This window comes from Girardinichthys multiradiatus, chromosome 2, assembly GCF_021462225.1.
Source record: "Girardinichthys multiradiatus isolate DD_20200921_A chromosome 2, DD_fGirMul_XY1, whole genome shotgun sequence".
NCBI lineage: Eukaryota > Metazoa > Chordata > Actinopteri > Cyprinodontiformes > Goodeidae > Girardinichthys > Girardinichthys multiradiatus.
In genome coordinates this window covers 34,233,636-34,255,371 of record NC_061795.1, presented here as the reverse complement: position 1 = coordinate 34,255,371, position 21,736 = coordinate 34,233,636, and the positions used below count along the sequence as shown (strand labels likewise).

General features: G+C 38.7%; 2 protein-coding genes across 5 annotated transcripts in view; one reads left to right on the top strand and one right to left on the bottom strand.

The window, feature by feature from the left end:
• Positions 1–14,539, bottom strand: part of fbxo31 (F-box protein 31) — a 14,561-nt gene extending 22 nt beyond the window's left edge. The window contains exons 1-11 of one of the 3 annotated variants that reach the window (XM_047386312.1): positions 14,415–14,539; positions 12,242–12,642; positions 8,117–8,188; positions 7,655–7,741; positions 5,675–5,751; positions 5,350–5,517; positions 5,115–5,189; positions 3,700–3,809; positions 3,452–3,605; positions 2,915–3,279; positions 1–1,773 (exon numbers count right to left, since the gene is read on the bottom strand). The exon at positions 1–1,773 is cut by the window's left edge and continues 22 nt beyond it. In XM_047386312.1, coding sequence (XP_047242268.1) covers positions 1,551–1,773; positions 2,915–3,279; positions 3,452–3,605; positions 3,700–3,809; positions 5,115–5,189; positions 5,350–5,517; positions 5,675–5,751; positions 7,655–7,741; positions 8,117–8,188; positions 12,242–12,563 — 1,653 coding nt within the window. In that variant the 5' untranslated portion in view covers positions 12,564–12,642; positions 14,415–14,539 and the 3' untranslated portion in view covers positions 1–1,550. Of the gene's footprint in view, positions 1,774–2,914; positions 3,280–3,451; positions 3,606–3,699; positions 3,810–5,114; positions 5,190–5,349; positions 5,518–5,674; positions 5,752–7,654; positions 7,742–8,116; positions 8,189–12,241; positions 12,766–14,414 lie in introns of those variants that run through there. The other 2 variants (XM_047386296.1, XM_047386303.1) reach the window with 2 other exon arrangements.
• LOC124880907 (BTG3 associated nuclear protein) overlaps positions 14,446–21,736 on the top strand; it is a 52,468-nt gene continuing 45,177 nt past the window's right edge. For both annotated transcript variants that reach the window (XM_047386331.1, XM_047386322.1), the window contains exons 1-5: positions 14,446–14,580; positions 18,634–18,712; positions 19,035–19,141; positions 19,245–19,444; positions 19,535–19,624. In XM_047386331.1, coding sequence (XP_047242287.1) covers positions 18,643–18,712; positions 19,035–19,141; positions 19,245–19,444; positions 19,535–19,624 — 467 coding nt within the window. In that variant the 5' untranslated portion in view covers positions 14,446–14,580; positions 18,634–18,642. The remainder of the gene's footprint in view (positions 14,581–18,633; positions 18,713–19,034; positions 19,142–19,244; positions 19,445–19,534; positions 19,625–21,736) is intronic.

Here is a 21,736-nt window from a genome sequence, read left to right as displayed (position 1 = left end):
TTTAAAGATAGTGAACACAGAATATGGAAACATGATTCACACTTTAACCCGCATAAAAGATATGAGAAAGAGATTTTAATTTTTATTACTGAGTGCTTAAGCTGAAAAGCTCCCTGAAGTCTGATGTGAGCAGTTCAAAAGGTCAAACCTAAAACTTCCAATGAAACTAAGCATATGGCATTAATACAAAGCAACACACTTTAACAGCAAATCATTCATTTAGCTGAGCTTACAGAGAGGAGAGTTTCAATAAAACGTTGACATGAGGTTAATAAAATGTAAAATATCAGGGATGTTTCAGCAGGTAACTGTTTCGCAGATGTTAGTGAAACTGCAGTCTGATATAAAAGTGCTGGCCACTAGTTTTCATGATTTACTGACCTACCCAGAAAAGTGCACTTGGAGTAAGAAAGCTACTGGGCATCACCATCAGATGGCTGTAATGAGACACAGAAATTTAATCTGAACTTCCAGTTGCACTTTGAGCCGCTGGTCCGAGCGATGACCAGCGAGTTAGAAATCATTATAGAGGGAACTGGAGGTAAAAGGTTTGCAGCTAATACTGCCAGACAGAACACTGTCAGTCATGAAAACACACATTTTAACGGTGGAGACATTTTTACAGAAGCAAAAACAGCATATTTGGATACTTAAATTTAAACTACTGAATAGACTACCTATAGCACTAAAATACATCTTTCCAGCTTTTATTAACAGGCCAATATGTTGTGTGGGGTGACATTGACTGTGATGCATTAACACTGAAAATTAAAGTTTTAGTTCAAAGAGCAAAGATCAAAATTAGACAAATCAAAGTTGGCTAATGTGAGGTCAATTTTTGATAAAATGGAAGATTGACAATTAAACATTGGCCAATTTCTAAAGAATGTCGTGTGTTTTTCTGCTGACCATACTGAATGTAACTGGACTCTTTTTGTGGACTTGAAACCAAAAGAAACACCTGAGAAGTCATTTCTTAATTTACCTATTGGAAAACAAAAGGCATGCTGCTTTATACAAACCAAACATGTTCAGACAGTGGTTATGAGTGCAGAGTTGATTAGATCTAAATAAACGCAGCATGCACGTGAACATGTTTGGCACTGAAGCTGGTATAATACTATGATATAACAGAATACATTGAACACCTTTATCTGCTTCAAGCACTATCGGGTACAGACATGGTTCTGAAATCACAGGCACATACAGCTGGATCCTTTACAGGTGAAATAAGTGGTACCATTGCTCTTCTTTGTCTGCAGAGAATAAATAAACTTTTATGTGACCCGTTATCATGCTGCACTAGTTAAATTAAGGTCATACCAGGTGATAAACAGTGACATGGGAGGCCCTTCTGAGTGTATGTGTGGGAGAGATATAAGTGCGTTAGGTCAAAGTGAAACAAGCAGGTAGAGTTGAACAGTAAAACCCAACCTCAAACAGCAGTAAGGATGAACATTAAGAGATAAGGTCATGGGATATTAGGATGTTGATGTCCTCAGTGGAGGCGATTCATGTGTAAGGGTTATTTTTACTTAAAGCTTGATGCATCAGGATGTCCAAGACTGCATGTTGCGCAGCATAGCCTCAAAGCGCTCCATGTTCGGCGCGTGAGCGTGGGGGAGGTGGTCCGTCAGCCTACTGTACAGGCTGAAGGACTTCAACTCCAGCCAGATGAAACCAAAACGGTCCTCATCGAACAGCACAAAGAGCCCCGGCGTGCGCTCTGGACTCGTGAAGCCGTGCCCAGCAATCAGGCCTGTTCCATAGAAGCTGAAACACAAACATTGTTTATCAGTGTTCTATTGGAAATGTAGTCCTATAGGTGCTGTGCAGCTATAACAAGGGCATCAACAAAGTTCAAAGCATTAGAGCAAATAGAAATATCCAAAACATTCTTATATGACAACAAAGAAATGAATGAAAATGGCTAAAGGCTAAATCCCAATTCCAAGGTTTATTCCTCCCCTGTTTCTCAGCACTTAATTCAGGTGGTGGTAAAATATCCTAAGAGTCACTCCTATGAGAAGCTCCTACTCCACAAATACATAACATTATAAGACTGTATGTGTCATGTAATCAGTTACCAGACTCCTGCAGTAAACATTCACATGCTGTATATTTTATGTTTGTAGAGAAAAAACAAGAATTTTAAACCAAACATTCCCAACTGAAAAACAAATTTAATTTATTTAAAATGTATTTAGGTTTTGATCATGTGTTGCCAGTATTAAAAACAAATATATACAATTTATAGTTGTTCTTAAACAGCAGACTTTCTGTTATATTAATCTTCAAACAGCATTAAATTATACTGATGATTAGCCAGACTGAAGTGTTAATTCTTAACCAGAACTAGTTCTAAATTCAGACCAAACATTTACAAGCTCGCTTATGAAATAGTCATTGAAGGTATAGAGATCATAACATCATGCATCTATTAGCATGTTGTTTATGTAATCTGGTAGCATTTGCAAAAAGCCTAGCCGGCTCATTTACATCCGTTCATTTATCTCCTTCTTTTTTGCCCACATGGTGCATTTTATTATGTGCGATCTCACAATATGGCTTTTCTCATCTACTTCTTTCCTTGATTTAGGTGAGAGCAAAAATGAATCTGGTATTTTGATTACAAATTAAGATTATTGTCGTTGCTTCTAGTATGGAAGCTATCAAAATTCTAATTCATGTAGTTTACAGAGAATAACTTTTTTTTTACGTCTAACCTAATCATGTACAGTAGGGTTTTTTTTTTATGTTTTTGTGACAATATATTTAAACAGAGCAAGAAAGAAATTTGGTACCCCTTCCTCTACTCCACATAAACAAGACAATCTACCCATTAGAAAAGGAGGGATGAGGACTAAGAATGGGGGTGTGAGCTTAAATGCAACCTATTATTTAGATTCCTCACCATTTCCTCCAGGTGCGGGGGTACACCTCATTGCGAGCCATGACCCCTAAAGGCAAAACAAAGGGCTGAGTCTCAGGAGGAGGGCTACTACTGCTGGGGCCCGACTGGGATGCATCTGCACAGGCACCACGGTCAACCTCCATGGATTCAGCAATGGCACCACCTGATTCCTTTGCTGCACATCCGACACTGGCGGAGGTGTCACCGGCTGGCTGTTCCACCCCCCTTTGTACTTTCTCATGTATTCCCAATATAATCCGTGACAGCACATCAATGTTGCGCTGTTGGTCCAACTCTGGGAGGTCAATAGGCTGGCTCAGATCAACATCCAGTGTGAGCTGCCCTGCGGGAACGTTTGGGTCTCCCTGTAAGAAGGATTAGAGCAATTTTATTTGTAATCACAGGCGTCACCAAAGCAGAGAGAGTTTCAAGAGGGATTAGAAAAGCTAAAACTCAGGCCAGATGTGATTTTTAAAGCACGTTTGTAAACAAGCATAGTTGAGGTTTTTCTATGCCTTGGGTTATAGGAAAACTTACAGTTAGTTTAGTGGCTCTTGCAGAAGTCCCATGGAAACTAAGCATGACAATCTCCAAGCCATGACTACCGTATGTGCCTTTGAATAAGCCTGGCTGCAGTAGATCTGAAGGCATCATAGGAGGCAGGTAGATCCGCCTGTATGTCAAGCAGTTACTGACAAAGACAAGCACAAAAGCCACTGGTTAACCAAGCTACTACTGAGGCCTGACGGTGACAGAATAAAGGTATGCAAGATAAATAGTCATACTCATATTGACTGGTGTAAATGAACTTCATCAGGATGAGCTCCTGCATGTGTTCATGGAAGATTTCTTCCAGTGTACGACCCCATTCTTCCTCCAACCACGTCCTAAATTCCTGCATGAACACACGCCGATTTCATAAAGAGGTCTGAATATTGCAGGGTACAGTAGAGCACCATGTAAAAGTATTAATACCCCTTTAACCCTTTCACAATTTATCCGCTTACAACCAGAAACTTCAATGCTTTTTACTGGGATTTTGTGGAATAGATGAACACAATCTGAAAAATTTGAACAGTGGCATACATTTGTATTCAGTCCCCTTTACTCTAAAGCCCCAACATACAGTCCAGTGCAGTCAATTACTTCAGAAATCACCAAGAGCTGACCTTGAAAGTTTGTTAGAGAACATTCTACTCCAGTGCTTTGGTCAGATGAAAACAAAAATAAACTGTATGACCTATGTGCAAAATGCTTTGTGTGGAAGAAAGCTAACTTTGGACATAACTCTAAACACAAAATCCCTACAGTGAAACATAGTAGTGACAGTATCATGCTGTGGGAATGCTTTTCTTTGGCAGGAACAGGTAACCTGGTCAGAGTTGATGGGAAGATGGATGGAGCTAAAAACAGGTCATTTCCCTTAAAAACCCTGTTAGGGGTAAAAAAAAAAAGAAAAGAAAAAAGGCTGGTTCTGATTCCAGCAGGACACAGCCTCTAAACGCATAGGCACAGCTAAAATGGAGCGGTTTATATTAGCCCGGTCAGGGAATACATTGACCAGCAAATCCAGCAGGATTTTGAACTTGGAACTGCAACATGGTTAAGTTTGTATTTGCTATGCAAATATTTAATACAAACATTTCTTTGTCCAAGTTCCATAAAAGGCAGCCTAAGTACCACCAGTGGTACTTCTAACCCAATTGGAGAACTATGGATTTAGATAAAAGCATGTTTATGTTAGAATGGTGCAGTCAAAGTCCAGATCTAAACACAATTAAGAATTTATGACAAAATTAAAAACTGATGTTCACAGATGCTCTCCTTCCAAAGTGACTGAGCTTGAGATTTTTTGCAAGGAAGAATTGACAGAAATGTTAGTAGAGACATACTCAAAAACACTTGCAAATGTAATTGCAGCAAACAGTGCTTCTATAGTGTATTAACTCAGCTGGGCGGAATTTGATTGCATGGCAAACCTTTTTCCGATTTTCAGAAAACAATCCCTTTCCACCTACTTTACAATTATTTTCTACTTAGTGTTGGTCTATCACATGAAATCCAAATACTCCGAAGTGTGCTTGTAATGTGACAATGTGTGAAAAAGTTAAAGAAGTGCGAAGACATTTTCCCCAAGCCACAGTACATCAGAATCTAAAACAGGTTATTAACAAGATCTGTTAGTAACAGTTAGACGCACCTCCTGTCTGCCTCCTGGCATCCGATGATGATCAGTCTGGTTACATTTTGTAGAAAATTCATCTTTCTTTACTGTCTAAAATAACAGAAAATGTAATCTATTAATAGATGAGAAAATTTAATAAGCAGCCACCCTAAAATAAAAGTATTTTAAGTGTACAAACAAAATCTTGCATGCATGTACTCTAGAGCTAACTTAGGTGCTCTAGAGTAAATGTTTTCCTTCAGGCCCTCACCTGTATGTCTCCTTTGTGGGGACCTTTGTGTCCATACATACACTCCACAGTGGCCTTTTTGCTTTCCAGCAAGTGAATACGGAAAAGCGGTCGTCTTCTCATCGGATCTTCTACACGGGGATCATGAGGTGGCAGATACATCCAGCCAATAATGAATAACCCATCCACCTAGGGAAAATATTGTTTTAATCATTTACCCTAACCAAACAACTGTTCTATCAGAACAGTGAAAACTAATAAAGTCACAAATAGTCATGTTTAACAAACAGTTGACTGTGATCAGAGTTCCTCGTCTTACTGTAAATATTTACTGTGTAATACTTACCACAACATTGAGCAATCCACCATAAGGTCCGATGTCAGGCTGCCAAAGCCCTAGAATGTGCCTATATGGGTGAAGCACTGCAGAAGAGCACAACAGCATATCATAGTAATCGGTTTCTCCTGTGTCGCACTCATAATCACCTTAGAGTTAATTCTGTATGGTTAAAAATGCAGTTAAAATTACTCACTACATGTTTCACAGGAAGTAAACCAAAATATAACCAACTTATTGTCAGTCAGAAGTTTACATTCACTCGTCATGGTCATTATGATCTCATTCACTTTGGGATGGATGGATGGAGGGATGGAGGGAGGGAGGGAGGGAGGGATGGATGGATGGATGGATGGATGGATGAATATATAGATAGATAGATAGATAGATAGATAGATAGATAGATAGATAGATAGATAGATAGATAGATAGATAGATAGATAGATAGATAGATTTGCACAGAGTTTACAGTGTAGAATTTTTAAAAATCAAGAATTGGATCCACAAGTGTGAATGAACTGTGTTTTTTCTTGTGTGCAGTGTCCAAATTATACTGTACATACATAAATATTAGTAATTAAGGAAGGCAACATCCCATAGCAACTTGCACCTGCCCACAAGCTTCTGGCACATATGTGGCTGAATCTTTGAACACTTATTTACAAAACTGGCAAAGTTCATTCAAACTGTTTAGCTTCTTGAAATAGGCCTGGCTTTTAGGGACGGTCCACATATTTTCATTATCACTGAGGTCCGGGCTTTTCTAATGCTTATTGTTGAACTCATGTATCCATTATAACCCAGTCATGCTAGATCTTTGGGATAAATGTTCTGCTGGACCAAAAAACTGTGTTAAAATTTAAATTGCTTAGCTGTTGACTTGAGGTAAATTTAGAGATTTTGTAGTAAGCCCTCATTCTTCATTATTCTATCCATTTTGTGCAATACACCATTGCCCCTTTCAAACCCACAGCAAGATGCTGCAACCACCAGGCTCAGTTTAAAATGTTCTTATCGTCGCTGAAGACAAACACCTCAGCCTTTGTCTTGACTGACCACAACGCTTTCCTCCAGAAGGCAATGAGCTTCTCTATGGGGGCAAAGGCAAATTTCAGTGAAGCTTGAAGGTGTTGATTTTGGAAAAATAGCATCTTTTGTTGGTAATCACCCTTTCAGTCCATGGCGAAGTGAAAATGGAGTTGCATTAGATTCTAGATCTTGGTAGGTTTTGTAGCTTCTGAACTGTTACTAGTGATTCTAACCTTTGCTCTTTAATCCGAGGGTAACAGTTTGGGTCAAATAGTTGACATTTGGACACAACAAGGTGTTTCAACAGGACAAATAGTCCAAAGGCACTTATAATCTGGATCTGAAATAAATAAAGCACAGAAACAAAGTCTCTGGAAAACCTTTACATCATCTGAAACCTTTCAGACTAAGCTTAAAGGCCAGGTGTGTGACAGTTTCCATTAGATCTGGCAAAAAGAGAGGTTAACCATCAACCTGGAATTATACCAGACGTTTGATGATGGCTACAAAAGGTGTGTGGTCCAAGTGCAACTTGCTAAGGGATATTTAACCAGATAATTAAGGGGGTGTATGTATATATTTGACCATGTGTGGATTAGTGAAAAGCAACAATAAATTCTCACTCATGCACCTAACATTTTGGTTTTCATTGAAGATGTTTGTTGCAGCATCATGGAAAAAAAAAGTTCAAATAAATGATTAAGAGCCCAAGATCAATACAAAATTCATGATAAGTGTTTGTTAACTTCTGACCTGCACTCTACATTGCAGACAGCTAAGTTTCAAAACAGCAAATGTAGCACAACAGCTTATCTGGCTTCCAGCACACAGTGCCGTAAACACAATGACAAATGAACTATTATCACAGGAAGTACATTAGTGCTTCAACTGTTTGCTTCCATGTCAAGTCAATATAAAGACTCCAACACACAACCCGTCATGCTGCAGCAATCCACATACAGTGTGTGTACACGTCTCTATAGTCCATGTGCTCGTAGTCAGGTAGGAGCTTCATAAAGCGCCCAGATTTCACGCGCGGGATGACACCTGCACAGGCACAACACAGGCATGTATAGAACAGCAGCAGAACCGAGTCGAGGTCAGTCCAGGGCAGCGCTCACAGGATTGGACTAATGTGCAAAAAAGGTCATTTTAAGAGCAAAGAGATGGCATTAAAAAAACAAAAAACTGGCAAATATGCTTGAAATTCTGCCTGTACACAACGAGGAGCAGACTCGGGGAGAAAACATTGAAAATTTTTCATAGATGTAATCCAATTAGTCTTAGTGGGACAGAGAAACCTCAAATATGCTTTCCACCTACTTTATATTAAAGTAAGCCTTTCCCCTCTATTCTATCTAAACAGTTTATTTTACTTTATTGCTTCAGTGGGTTTCATTATGGGAAAACTGTGAAACTGACGTTTGACATAGAGATCTTGGCTGGACACTCCTCCTGCTTCCATCTTCCTCAGATCCTCCTTCATTCCAAACTCTGCAAAACAAAAACAACACATTCAATTTAATGTTAGAAATCAGAACTGTCAAAATCATACAAGTCATAGACACTAACGTACAGACAGTCTTAAGTTTGAAAGTCTGTTTTTACAGATCTGCATCTAATCTAATTTGCAGCTACAGTATTGTTGTTAAATACAGGTCCTTCTCAAAATATTAGCATATTGTGATAAAGTTCATTATTTTCCATAATGTCATGATGAAAATTTAACATTCATATATTTTAGATTCATTGCACACTAACTGAAATATTTCAGGTCTTTTATTGTCTTAATACGGATTATTTTGGCATACAGCTCATGAAAACCCAAAATTCCTATCCCACAAAATTAGCATATCATTAAAAGGGTCTCTAAACGAGCTATGAACCTAATCATCTGAATCAACAAGTTAACTCTAGACACCTGCAAAAGATTCCTGAGGCCTTTAAAACTCCCAGCCTGGTTCATCACTCAAAACCCCAATCATGGGTAAGACTGCCGACCTGACTGCTGTCCAGAAGGCCACTATTGACACCCTCAAGCAAGAGGGTAAGACACAGAAAGAAATTTCTGAACAAATAGGCTGTTCCCAAAGTGCTGTATCAAGGCACCTCAGTGGGAAGTCTGTGGGAAGGAAAAAATGTGGCAGAAAACGCTGCACAACGAGAAGAGGTGACCGGACCCTGAGGAAGATTGTGGAGAAGGGCCGATTCCAGACCTTGGGGGACCTGCGGAAGCAGTGGACTGAGTCTGGAGTAGAAACATCCAGAGCCACCGTGCACAGGCGTGTGCAGGAAATGGGCTACAGGTGCCGCATTCCCCAGGTCAAGCCACTTTTGAACCAGAAACAGCGGCAGAAGCGCCTGACCTGGGCTACAGAGAAGCAGCACTGGACTGTTGCTCAGTGGTCCAAAGTACTTTTTTCAGATGAAAGCAAATTCTGCATGTCATTCAGAAATCAAGGTGCCAGAGTCTGGAGGAAGACTGGGGAGAAGGAAATGCCAAAATGCCAGAAGTCCAGTGTCAAGTACCCATAGTCAGTGATGGTCTGGGGTGCCGTGTCAGCTGCTGGTGTTGGTCCACTGTGTTTTATCAAGGGCAGGGTCAATGCAGCTAGCTATCAGGAGATTTTGGAGCACTTCATGCTTCCATCTGCTGAAAAGCTTTATGGAGATGAAGATTTCATTTTTCAGCACGACCTGGCACCTGCTCACATTGCCAAAACCACTGGTAAATGGTTTACTGACCATGGTATCACTGTGCTCAATTGGCCTGCCAACTCTCCTGACCTGAACCCCATAGAGAATCTGTGGGATATTGTGAAGAGAACATTGAGAGACTCAAGACCCAACACTCTGGATGAGCTAAAGGCTGCTATCGAAGCATCCTGGGCCTCCATAAGACCTCAGCAGTGCCACAGGCTGATTACCTCCATGCCACGCCGCATTGAAGCAGTCATTTCTGCCAAAGGATTCCCGACCAAGTATTGAGTGCATAACTGTACATGATTATTTGAAGGTTGACGTTTTTTGTATTAAAAACACTTTTCTTTTATTGGTCGGATGAAATATGCTAATTTTGTGAGATAGGAATTTTGGGTTTTCATGAGCTGTATGCCAAAATCATCCGTATTAAGACAATAAAAGACCTGAAATATTTCAGTTAGTGTGCAATGAATCTAAAATATATGAATGTTAAATTTTCATCATGACATTATGGAAAATAATGAACTTTATCACAATATGCTAATATTTTGAGAAGGACCTGTAATTGCTGAGTAATGTTCTAACTATAAAACATTTTCAGCTGGACAAAGTATTTGTAGGGCAGTCAAAGGAGACAGAGAGTCTAAGGTTACAGATCAGGAGTCAGTTAGTTACAGTCATGAGAAACAAACTTGATCTATAATGTCCAACTGTCTATGCCAGCTCAACAGCAAACACATTCCTTTGCTGATTTTTCCTAGAATTTGACAGCTGCTCTCCATTGCACATAGAAAAGACCCACAACCTCACATGTAGAGACCTGGAACCCTGCTTGTTATGTCATCTACTAACTCTCCCATGCTTTGTGCAGTCCTCCTCTAACTGCTGGGGATTCAACATTCCCCCCTGCATTGTATGTTATTTTTAGTTACTCCCTAGAATATCCCACCAGCAAGAATGCATCTATTAAGTAGCGGAAAAACTAAATAAAATAATGACTGTTACATATAGCTGAAGAGTTTTTTGATAAATGATTTCATAAGTACATTTTGATAATTGGAGATTCCCATCAGAAACTACTAATGAGAAACCAGAAACCAAGAGGTTATTTGCTTTTGCTTTTAGCATATAGAATCTCAAATTGGCATTAAAGCCGTTTTTCTTTTTTGTGGTAAAGAAATGAGCACAAAGTTAATTGTTGCCTTTTTCATATTTTACCTTCAGGCCGCCGCTACAGAGCACTGTTAACTAAAACCAGCCGCCACAGAGACAGTTTCTTCCCCCAGGCTGTTTCTCTGATGAACATTCAATAGAGTACAAAACAACAGCATACAGATGTTGCAAATGCACCTTTTCTGTTAGATATGTGTATATTGTACATTGTATATTGTACATTGTAAATTGTAAATTGTAAATTTGTATATTCTGTAATGCAAAAACAGAACAAAAGAGCAAAGTGTACCGGAGGCAAATTCCTTGTTTGTATGCACGAACTTGGCAATAAAGCTGATTCTGATTTATATTCATATTTTTAATATTTAAAAGCTTACAATTTCCAGCAGAAAACAAAAACAGCCTAAAACGTGCATCTAATTGTTGCATTTTCCTGAAAGTCTCCACAACTCAGCTTTCTAGCAAAGTCTATGATTCATCCCATGGTTTCACTGCCCATTTATAGTGGGGTGGTGGTTTTTGGAATTGGGCTCACATGCCATTGAAAAAAGCTATTTTTCCCGCCCTAATTATCTTCCTTCAAACATGCTCATTTTATATGTCCTGTTCATCTGTATTTACTTAGTAAAAAAGAACATGTGGCACAACACATGTTGGGTTTATAGAAGAAAGCCACAGTATAAAATGTGATGAAAAATGTAATTACATTAAATTCAGACTGGAAGGTTCTTCTGCGCCTGTAGGAGGCACTGTTTTTAATGTACACATAAAAGGTGTTGTCCAACATATTTATTTTGCAAAAAGCAAATTAATTAAAAAACACAGATCTTAAGTTTTGATGATTTTGGATCAGGATAAGTTTTTTGAAAAAAAAAAGAAAAAGGTTATTAGATCACATTGCCCAATGTCACTCGTCCATGTTAATGGACAGTGACGTCACAGGATGAAGACGTTTTCATGTTTTTGTTACTTTACATAAGACAATTGGAAATTTCAACGTATCCTTTTATGACCACAAAAAAGTAACACCGCTTGTTCTTAAATTTGATATTTTTATTTTAAAAGCGAGACAGGTAACTATCGAAAGTAAGATTCAGCAAGCCATCAAATTGCATTCTCTGGAAATCAGCGGAAAGTATTTAAAATTGTTAGTTATTTTGTGTTTAATTTATGAGTGATACTCCAATTTAAAAATGAAAACAACGCCACTGAACGTCATTCTTAATAAATGTGTTACTGCAACGTTCACATACAGATTTAAATGGAAAATAGTATTTTTCCTACACATTGTTCACGTATGACCGTGACCAGCCTAAGCATTTTAATGTTCATAGAACTGATATTGTGTATGATATAGTTTCTAAACTCTAAAGTTATCACAGTAATGCTAAAACGGACCAGGCCTGCATCAGCGGTCTTTACCAGCTGCACAGAATGGCTGACAGGTGCCAGTAAAAGGCAGCAGTCTATTATGACCGCATTAAATAAAAATAATGATAATGATGTCATCACGTTAAGTCTTTTGATGCTTTCTGTGTACGTTTTTTTTTTTCAGGGCAGCATATTCATGAGGCAGGCTATAGCTGACAGGATTTATTAAAAGGCATACTTTGTCATGTTTCAGTCGACTGTGTTTTGAGAGTTATGAAGCCTAATCATCATCTGTTTTACCTTCCAGGCATCGTCTTCTCCATATAGTTTCCGTGTTGAGGATTTGTCTGAATTTTTTGCATACGAGTGCGACATTTGGTAACACTGTTCCGGGAAGCAAGGAGAATATTTCCACTAATATTTCCGGGGGTAGTTCCATTAAAGACTCTGGGTGTGGAGGTCCCGTGTTTGAGCCGCTTCTGTTGACATGACCGCTGCCATATTCACAAGCGTCACTTGGCCCTGCAGTGGCGGCCGCGGCGGCGACGCGCACGGGGCCTCCACAGCTGCTTGCGTCGCTTCTCCGCTGGCCTACGATCCGCTCCTCTTCTTCCTCGTCCATGTCAGAATCGCTTCCTTGGTCCTGTTGGTCGTTTCTCTGTCGTCTCCGGCACCTTCGGGACTGTCCGACTCCGCAAAGCCTGGCACAAACAGCCATCCGTAGTCAACAAACGGCTAAAATTACATCACTACAACACATTTATCAGCTGCAGTCATCCTGTCCTCGCGAGCACGGGCAGAGCCACCTGCTGACGTCACAGTGCTCGCTTGAAAAGCATTCTATAGCAAGGCAATTTATCATATAATTATAGCAAGGCTATTTAGCATTTAATAGTTACGCCTCTTAGCAACCACAAACTTAAATGTATTTTACTAGCATTTCATGTTACAGATGAACATTTGCAAACATTTGGACTTTTACTTCAAAAAGCATTTCAGAGGCAAAATTAAATATCACTGTACATAAAAGTGACAGGAATAAGTCAATGGTTTGGAATTTTGTAAATGCCAATGTCAATGCCAAATATGTTTACAGAGCACTTTTTAACAGACACACCAAAAAGCAGCAATAATTCAACAAATCATGGGGTTTGTTGAACCATGGAGTTAACAAAGTGAACTCGTTTTTCAATGAATTTGTAAGTGAAATGTAAATGTACAGGAGGTGGCCAGATAGGCACCAGCTTCGCCACGACCCACTATGGAATAAGTGGTAGAAAATGACTGACTGACATAAAGATGGCACACAGAAGGCCCAGTTTATACAGTTTATCTGCAAAAAGTTGTCCTCTTTAAAACATATTTTTCAATAAGAGAAAGAAGATTGTGGGCATTTTTATTGTACATTTTACTAAGAGCACTAAGAAATAACTAAGATTTTGTGAAACACATTTAACTCAGGTTAGGTTTTAAGGTATTTAGCTTTGTGTATGAAGAATTTCCAATGTGACGTCCAATGTGAGCTAGGTAGTGGATTGGCTCATAGGGCTTCACCTTGATTGGCTGATGTCCAAAGTGAGCTAGGACGTGCATTCGCTATAGTCGATTTTGAGGCGGTACCAAACAGGCTGAACCGTTCAAAATGGGAACGAAAAGGGGCGAAGTCCATTGGAAGAGAGATGCCGACTAGCCAAGGCAAGTTAGTTGACAATAACTATCAATTTTTCAATTAAAACATGTCCATGCAAAAGCAATGGAAAACGTTTTCCTCACGTTAAAAACTACACCGCAGCAAACCAAAACTTTTGGAAATACAGTAAATACTTGTAGTTTAGAATTACACCTTCTGTGTCAAATGCACTGACCCATGCAACTGAACCATATTGCATATTAGTTAATTGTGTGTTGTAGTTTACTAATTTCAGGAACTATGAAAAACGTGTTCATACAAATGTTTGATTTTCAGTTTAATTTAGTTATATATTATTATTTGAGAACTTTGTATTACACGCTGTTTTATTTTGGTTCTCCCCATAGTACATAAAGCTATGCTATAGTGACACTCATAAAACAAGACAGACAATAACCACTGATCAAACTACTAAACTTAATGACCTCCTGCTGGTATTCATTGGAGTCACATAAGATTTTGTTATAGTATACTATAGAAAATTACAATTAAAAATGATTCTTGACTGCAACCATATATAGCATATTAAATTATCTAAAGCGTTGTTATTTTTATTTAGACTAAGGAAGAAAATAAAACTCCCTTTCGCTTAAATAGCATGACGATATTATGGCATAAGTATTACAACTCTTAGAAGAGTAGCAAAAATGTTAGGAAGATCACCTATCTGTAAAGTACGCTTTTAAAGTAAACATGTGATGAGGTCACGCATATAAAATACATTCCTACAATTAATCTAAATAGCATAAAAATATTTTAAGGTAAAAGTAGATGATCCCTAACCTGGCTCTTGGTCAAACGGCTCTGAATGCTTAGTGCGGCGGCCCCTGCAGAGTGACTACTGAACCACAGGATGAGGAGCAGCTAGAGGCACAGGTTCCATCTCTCGCGAGGAACGACGCCGTTATCGGAATCTCTACAAACAACACGAGAATTCGTCATTCACACGGTAATATAACCCAATCTTACACAGTGCATGTTGCGGTGTGAGAGCTAAGGACGATGATGCAGAGTTAAAATGTCATTTATTTGCTGTTTTCAACTTTCCTTTTTTCTTTCTTTGCAGTCAAGCGGCCTTTAGGCCCAATAGCATGCTAACTACTAAGCTAGCCTAAATAGCGTCTTGTTTCTCTCCTTTAACATTACTGTAGAAAGGAGACTCACAAATAGGATTGTGGAGCAACTGCTAACACTAGCCGCTAGCTACACGTCTATTTTGAGCTTTGATTGGGAATACTGGAATTGAAACATTAACAAAATTAGCGTAGTTATAAAATTAGCTATACACAAGCGGTACATGTTTATTTTCCGCCCGTTGGTCCGTTGGTTGCAGAAACACCCTCACAGTCTGTTAGCTACGAACGTCAACTCTGGAGATTTAATGTATTTCAGCATGCTTTAAATAAGGCTTTCCTTAAAGATCTGTTTTTACATAATGATAGTAAGAGCTAAAGCTGTTGGTTACAGACTGCCAGATAGGTGTCAACTATCTAGACCGAACCTGACAGCTTTCTACGTGATCCAAAAATGTAATAATATGCTAAGTCCAGCACAGTTGTCAACAATTAAACGTCACAAAGTTGCTCTTATGTATTTTATATATATATATATTATTTTTTGTACATGAATGCACGAAAACTATTGGAGTAGACATATATTGGCAGTTACTCTTTGTACACAGACCTTTAAAATACACATAATAAATTACATTTATTACTCAACAATTAAGACATACTACAAACTGTTTCTTTGTAAGTGATCATCATACCTATTTTTTTTATTTTATTTATGTCAACAGTTATCTTTTTATGCCAGTTATCTTTTTGACCTGGAATCAAACTTATCCCAAGAATGTGAAGTGTGTATGTACCAACTAGCTGAAGTGAATAAGCTGCAGCAGTAAACTATTTTTAATCTAGTTATTTTTCAAATTTGACTGCTCAGTTAGTTATAGCAAACTGAAGGTTTGACATTAATCCAGAAACATTTAGACGCTGGGGCCACACAGACACCATTCCTTGGCTATTGGCTAAATATTCTCTTATCTTTAATATTGGCCTAATTTATCAGACAATTAATATTTTGACTAACCTCTACACTTTTTAATAAATTTTCCCTGATAATTGTGCTGCATGCAATTCATGGGTATCAACAAGAGACTTAAACTCATCAGGCATAACATAATGACTACTTACAAGCTAGCATTTTCTCAACTCTTAAAGTCATTTGTTTGCGATATATAAAGTTAGTTAGTTATTGTAACGGCAGTTGCAGAGTGTTATTTAGGAACTGGGTTTCACATCACTTCTATCAACACCCTAAAGAACTATTTGTCATTTCACACATGGTTTTGTGCCAATAGGGTTGTCTCAGTACTTCTACAGTGCCTTGCGAAAGTACTCGACCCCCTTGAACTGGTCAATCTCTTGCCACATTTCAGGCTTCAAACATAAAGATATAAAATTCTAATTTTTTGTGAAGAATCAACAAGTGAGACACAATCATGAAGTGGAATGAAATTTATTGGATGTGTCAAACTTGTTTAACAAATAAAAAACTGAAAAGTGTGTCAGTGTGTCGTGCAATATTATTCGACCCCCTAGCGTTAATACTTTGTAGCGCCACCCTTTCCTGCAATCACAGCTGCAAGTCTCTTGGGGTTTGTCTCTATCAGTTTTGCACATCGAGAGACTGAAATTCTTGTCCATTCTTCATGGCAAAACAGCTGGAGCTCAGTGAGGTTGAATGGAGAGCGTTCATGAACAGCAGTCTTCAGCTCTTTCCACAGATTCTTGATTGGATTCAGGTCTGTACTTTGACTTGGCCATTCCAACACCTGGATACTTTTATTTGTGAACCATTTCATTGTAGATTTGGCTTTATGTTTTGGATCATTGTCTTGTTGGAAGATAAATCTCTGTCCCAGTCTCAGGTCTCTTGCAGACTCCAACAGGTTTTCTTCCAGAATGGTCCTGTATTTGGCCCCATCCATCTTTCCATCAATTTTGACCATCTTCCCTGTCCCTGCTGACGAAAAGCAGGCCCAAACCATGATGCTGCCACCACCATGTTTGACAGTGGGGATGGTGTGTTCAGGGTGATGAGCTGTGTTGCTTTTACGCCAAACATATCGTTTTGCATTGTGGCCAAACAGTTTGATTTTGGTTTCATCTGACCAGACCACCTTCTTCCACATGTTTGGTGTCTCCCAGGTGGCTTGTGGCAAACTTTAAACGAGACTTTTTATGGATATCTTTGAGAAATGGCTTTCTTCTTGCCACTCTTCCATAAAGGCCACATTTGTGCAGTGTACGATTGATTGTTGTCCTATGGACAGACTCTTCCACCTCAGCTGTAGATCTCTGCAGTTCATCCAGAGTAATCATGGGCCTCTTGGCTGCATCTCTGATCAGTCTTCTCCTTGTACGAGATGAAGGTTTAGACGGACGGCCGGGTCTTGGTAGATTTGCAGTGGTCTGATAGTCCTTCCATTTCAATATGATTGCTTGCACAGTGCTCCTTGGGATGTTTAAAGCTTGGGAAATCTTTTTGTATCCAAATCCGGCTTTAAACTTCTCCACAACAGTATCTCGGACCTGCCTGGTGTGTTCCTTGGTCTTCATGATGCTCTCTGCGCTTCGAACAGAACCCTGAGACTATCACTGAGCAGGTCCATTTATACGGAGACTTGATGACACACAGGTGGATTCTATTTATCATCATCAGTCATTTGGGACAACATTGGATCATTCAGAGATCCTCACTGAACTTCTGGAGTGAGTTTGCTGCACTGAAAGTAAAGGGGCCGAATAATATTGCACGCCTCACTTTTCAGTTTTTTATTTGTTAAACAAGTTTGATACATCCAATAAATTTCATTCCACTTCATGATTGTGTCTCACTTGTTGTTGATTCTTCACAAAAAATTTGAATTTTATATCTTTATGTTTGAAGCCTGAAATGTGGCAAGAGGTCGACCAGTTCAAGGGGGCCGAGTACTTTCGCAAGGCACTGTATAAAGGTGCCATGTCACTCTCAATTTTTTTTATTATGTTGAACTAGTAGCTTTCATTCACAGTTTTTCATACAGGAAACTGGTAGAGTGAGAATAGGTGAGGATATGCAGCATAGTCGAACTCTGGCCGGCTACGTCCAGGACCAACAGCCTTCCCACATGTGGTTCCCACTCCAACATTACTCTACGAGCTTTGTGCTTTCAAAAATGTACATTGCCTTGCAAATTCATTCCCCTTCATAACACTTAAACTGTGTCAACTGTGTGTTACAACTTTGTCATGTTGCAACTTTGTCATGTTACAACCACAAACTTCAGTGTATCTTTATGGACTTCATTTAATAGATCAAACAAAGTAGAGTATAATTGTCAAGTGGAAGGACAATAATGCATGGTTTCTAAAGCTTTTTACAAATACAAATGTGAAAAGTGTGCTGTGCAGTTGTTTCCTTGGTCTACATGTTGCTAGCTGTTCACTAATGTTCTCTATAACACCTATTAGGCCTTCAGACGACAGCCTTATTTATACAGAAATTAAACTCAGGTGAACTGTATTTACTAACTAGGTAAATAGTGACAATTAGATTTTATTCAGGAGTATTAAAGTAAAGGACTAAAAACCAATGCTTGGCACACTTTTCAGATTGTTATTCATTAAAACTTTTGAATACCATTTATCAGTTTCTTTCCACTTTATAGTTGTGCTCTACATTTTCCATTACACAAATTCCCCCAAAATACATTGTAATTTATGGTTATAAAGTGATAAAAAAGTAAAAGTGTAAAAAAGTACTTTTGCAAGGCAAAAATACTTCTTTTTAGACATCCAGGTGTGATCAGGTTCCCCAGGATGGATCAGTGCCAGGTTGGATAGGGTCAAAGTAAGATGGGGCTGTGAATGGTTGAAGGAGGTCCAATTAATGCTTGGAGATTAGAGGTAATAACACATTTGTTGATGATGAATATTTCCCTACTGTCTTATTTCAGCTGTGAACAATGTCTGGACAAGTCCTGGATGAAATAGTTCAAATAACGGTGGAGGAGTTTCACCAGGATGGCCGTACTGGTGAGGATACGGTTTAGAGACATTTCTTTTCAGATATTATTGAACAGTGACTTAATGAAGCCTTTCTTCTCTCTCTTTAACCTGATAAAATCAGGTTTTCTGTTTTATAGTGGCAGCACTGAAACCCAGGTTTACCATCTTCTGTGTAAATTTAGTTACTAGGCTAACTGGGTTTTGGTTAAGAGTGTACCTGACAGATCTATAATGTGAAATCCTTTCTAACACTGTATATGGAAATACCATTTAGCATTTGCCTCTTTTGTCTGGAGAGCACTAGCTGTTGTGTTCAGATGGAGACTACATAGTGTTTAAATCCTCACAGATTTGCTGGACAATAATGAAGACAGTGAAGAAAGACCACAGAAGAAAAAGAGGAAACTAAGCAACAGCCAGGACAACAACAATAATCAAGAACTATCTTTCATTAAGGTAACAGTCATTGCTCATAGTTCTTACAGCATTTAGATATTATTTATAATTTTCCAGTTGGATTGATTATATTCCCGAATTACTTTGTCATTTCTATTCCCAGAATCTTTTGGTTTCATTCACTGAATCGATTAGCCAGCGTCTGGAAGGAATCGAGTCAAAGCTACAGTCCTTAGACGCTACTTGTAAAGTCCTTATACGCAAACTTGACAGCATAGCTCCATGTGCAAAGAGCCCTGTCCAGGTTCCTATGGTTGCAGGTTCACCACAGGGTGCCACCCAAACGTGGAACAAAGTTCGATGGTAAGCTCCAAGTGTTTTCTCATTTTTGGTCTACATTTTTAATTTTTTTATTTTGGCTTGATACAGACCTGTTTCAATCTTCTTTTTCAGTGTTGTCCCCCAAACCAATGTGATAGTTAGCAGGGAACACCAAAAGAGTTTAAACCAAGAAGACACTCCACTTGAAAACCTGCTCAGCAAGTAAGCACCCCATTTTCATATTGATCTGATATTAGCTTATGTTTATCAGTAACTGTGTTTGTCAGATTTGCTAAATTGTTTTTAAAGTTTAAACATGCAGGAGTTTCCTGTCATTAACAGTCAGCACTGCCTTCTTTGGAGATATTTTATTGTTGATTAGGATAAAATACACAACAGTTGTTCTTTAATGTGTTTAGAGCAACATGTAGACCACCACATTTAGACTTGTGTACGTTAGAAAGAAATATCCTTTTATTGTCCCACACAGGGGAAATTCAGGTGTATCAGCAGCAAAGTGAAAGGTAATGGAAGCATGCAGATGCACACAAAGGTAAAACATAAAAACAAAAAAATAAAAATAACAGGGTGTACAGTAAGGGAAAAATTTACAACATAAGAAAAAAAACTATTCAGTTATTAAAAAATAGCTTATTCCGATTACGTGAAATGTGCAGTTAAGTTGGGTGACTTTGAAAATGTACAAAATGCTCAAGTTTGAGTGTGCTTAAAAAAACAGCAACAGACTATTTACAAGAAATGGAAAAACTGCAAAAACATGGATGTAAACACCTATGGAGCTTGTTAGGAGCAGTGATGGTTATAAAATCTAACAGCTGCTGGGAGGAAGGATCTGGGATAATGCTCCGTTCTGCACCTAGGATGCAGCAAGCTGTCTATGAAAGGAGCTCTCCAGTTCTGCAACCGTTGTGTAATATTGTTACAGTGATAAATCAAGAGAGAACTTCATGCTGCAACTCTCAGAAACGGTCAACAAAGAGCTTCAGCAGACACCGGAGGGCTAACTAGATTTCTTTTGAGCCTTCATCACCCCCAACTCCTAATTGGGCCCTGTAGCTCATGTTTAGCAGCTCTGTAGCTGACAGAAATGTTAGTACAAAGAATAGAAAGTATCATTCTGATTCTTATTATGTGATGATCAATATTTTCAATATAAATACAACTGAGGATATGCACACAGTACAAGGCAGTAAAACTGATACAATGCGTGGTTTAATGATATAATCCTTTATAACATCACTACCAAAAGAAACACTGAATGTTTAAGGAAAAGGGGTTTGAATTAGAAAATATCTGTATTGATAGATATTTATAAAATGAGATATCGGGTTGAAATTCAGTTTTATTTTCCTGGTAAGGAAGCACACATTTTCAATAAGGTTGAGGGAGGAGCCTTTCCAGAAGCCAAACGTTTGCCTGCTTGAACCAGTTTTGATGGGTGTTTGGGAAACTCCAAACGATGTTCAGGTTTTAACCATCCAGCATATGAATGGAGATGAGTTTGAAGAATGAGTAGGGAATCCTCCTTTATGCAATGACATTAGTACTGGTACCAGCATGGAAACATATGCAAACTGTCAACCTCTGAGAAAGGAAAATTGGTTAGAATGAACAGAAACCACCTTCTTACCACAGAGGTGGTAGCCTATCATCCCTGCTGTGTTTACAAAGAGTTCATAACGCTGCAGCTCATCTTTTAACTGAAGTATTAATGCATACCCCGGTCTTAAAATCTTATTATTTGCTTCTCTGAGTCATGGTAATGATTGTAAAACATTGTATTGCTCAGTTTTAAAGTTTCAAATGGCCCAGGCCCATCCTATCTCTTTGATAACATTGAAAAGCACTTTGGTGAACCCTTTGTTGTTTCAAAATTTGCTATGTAAATAAATTCGACATTGACACAAACTGGAAGAGGCTGAAACGCCGATGTTGCCGTCAACATTTAATGAGTCAACATTCGACATTGACACAAACTGGAAGAGGCTGAAACGCCGGTGTTGCCGTCTACATTTAATGAGTCAACATGGATTGAGAGGTTGCCAACAAATAAAAGTAAAAAAAGTCCCACGCTTAAAAAAGACACCTTCAAACTTGACTGGAATTACCAACTGCTTACATGGACTATCCAGATGCCTACTGGGGTAAGAGTTTGTGATCAGACAAAGAATGCGATGTTTGGCTTCCTTGACAATATTAATTTTTTAAAGGTTGAGTTGAGGCTTTCAAACCCAAGAACACTGCACTGACTTTGCCACCTCAAATCAGCAGCAACACAGTGGAAACTTGGACACAGTTGTGTTTTTCTACAGG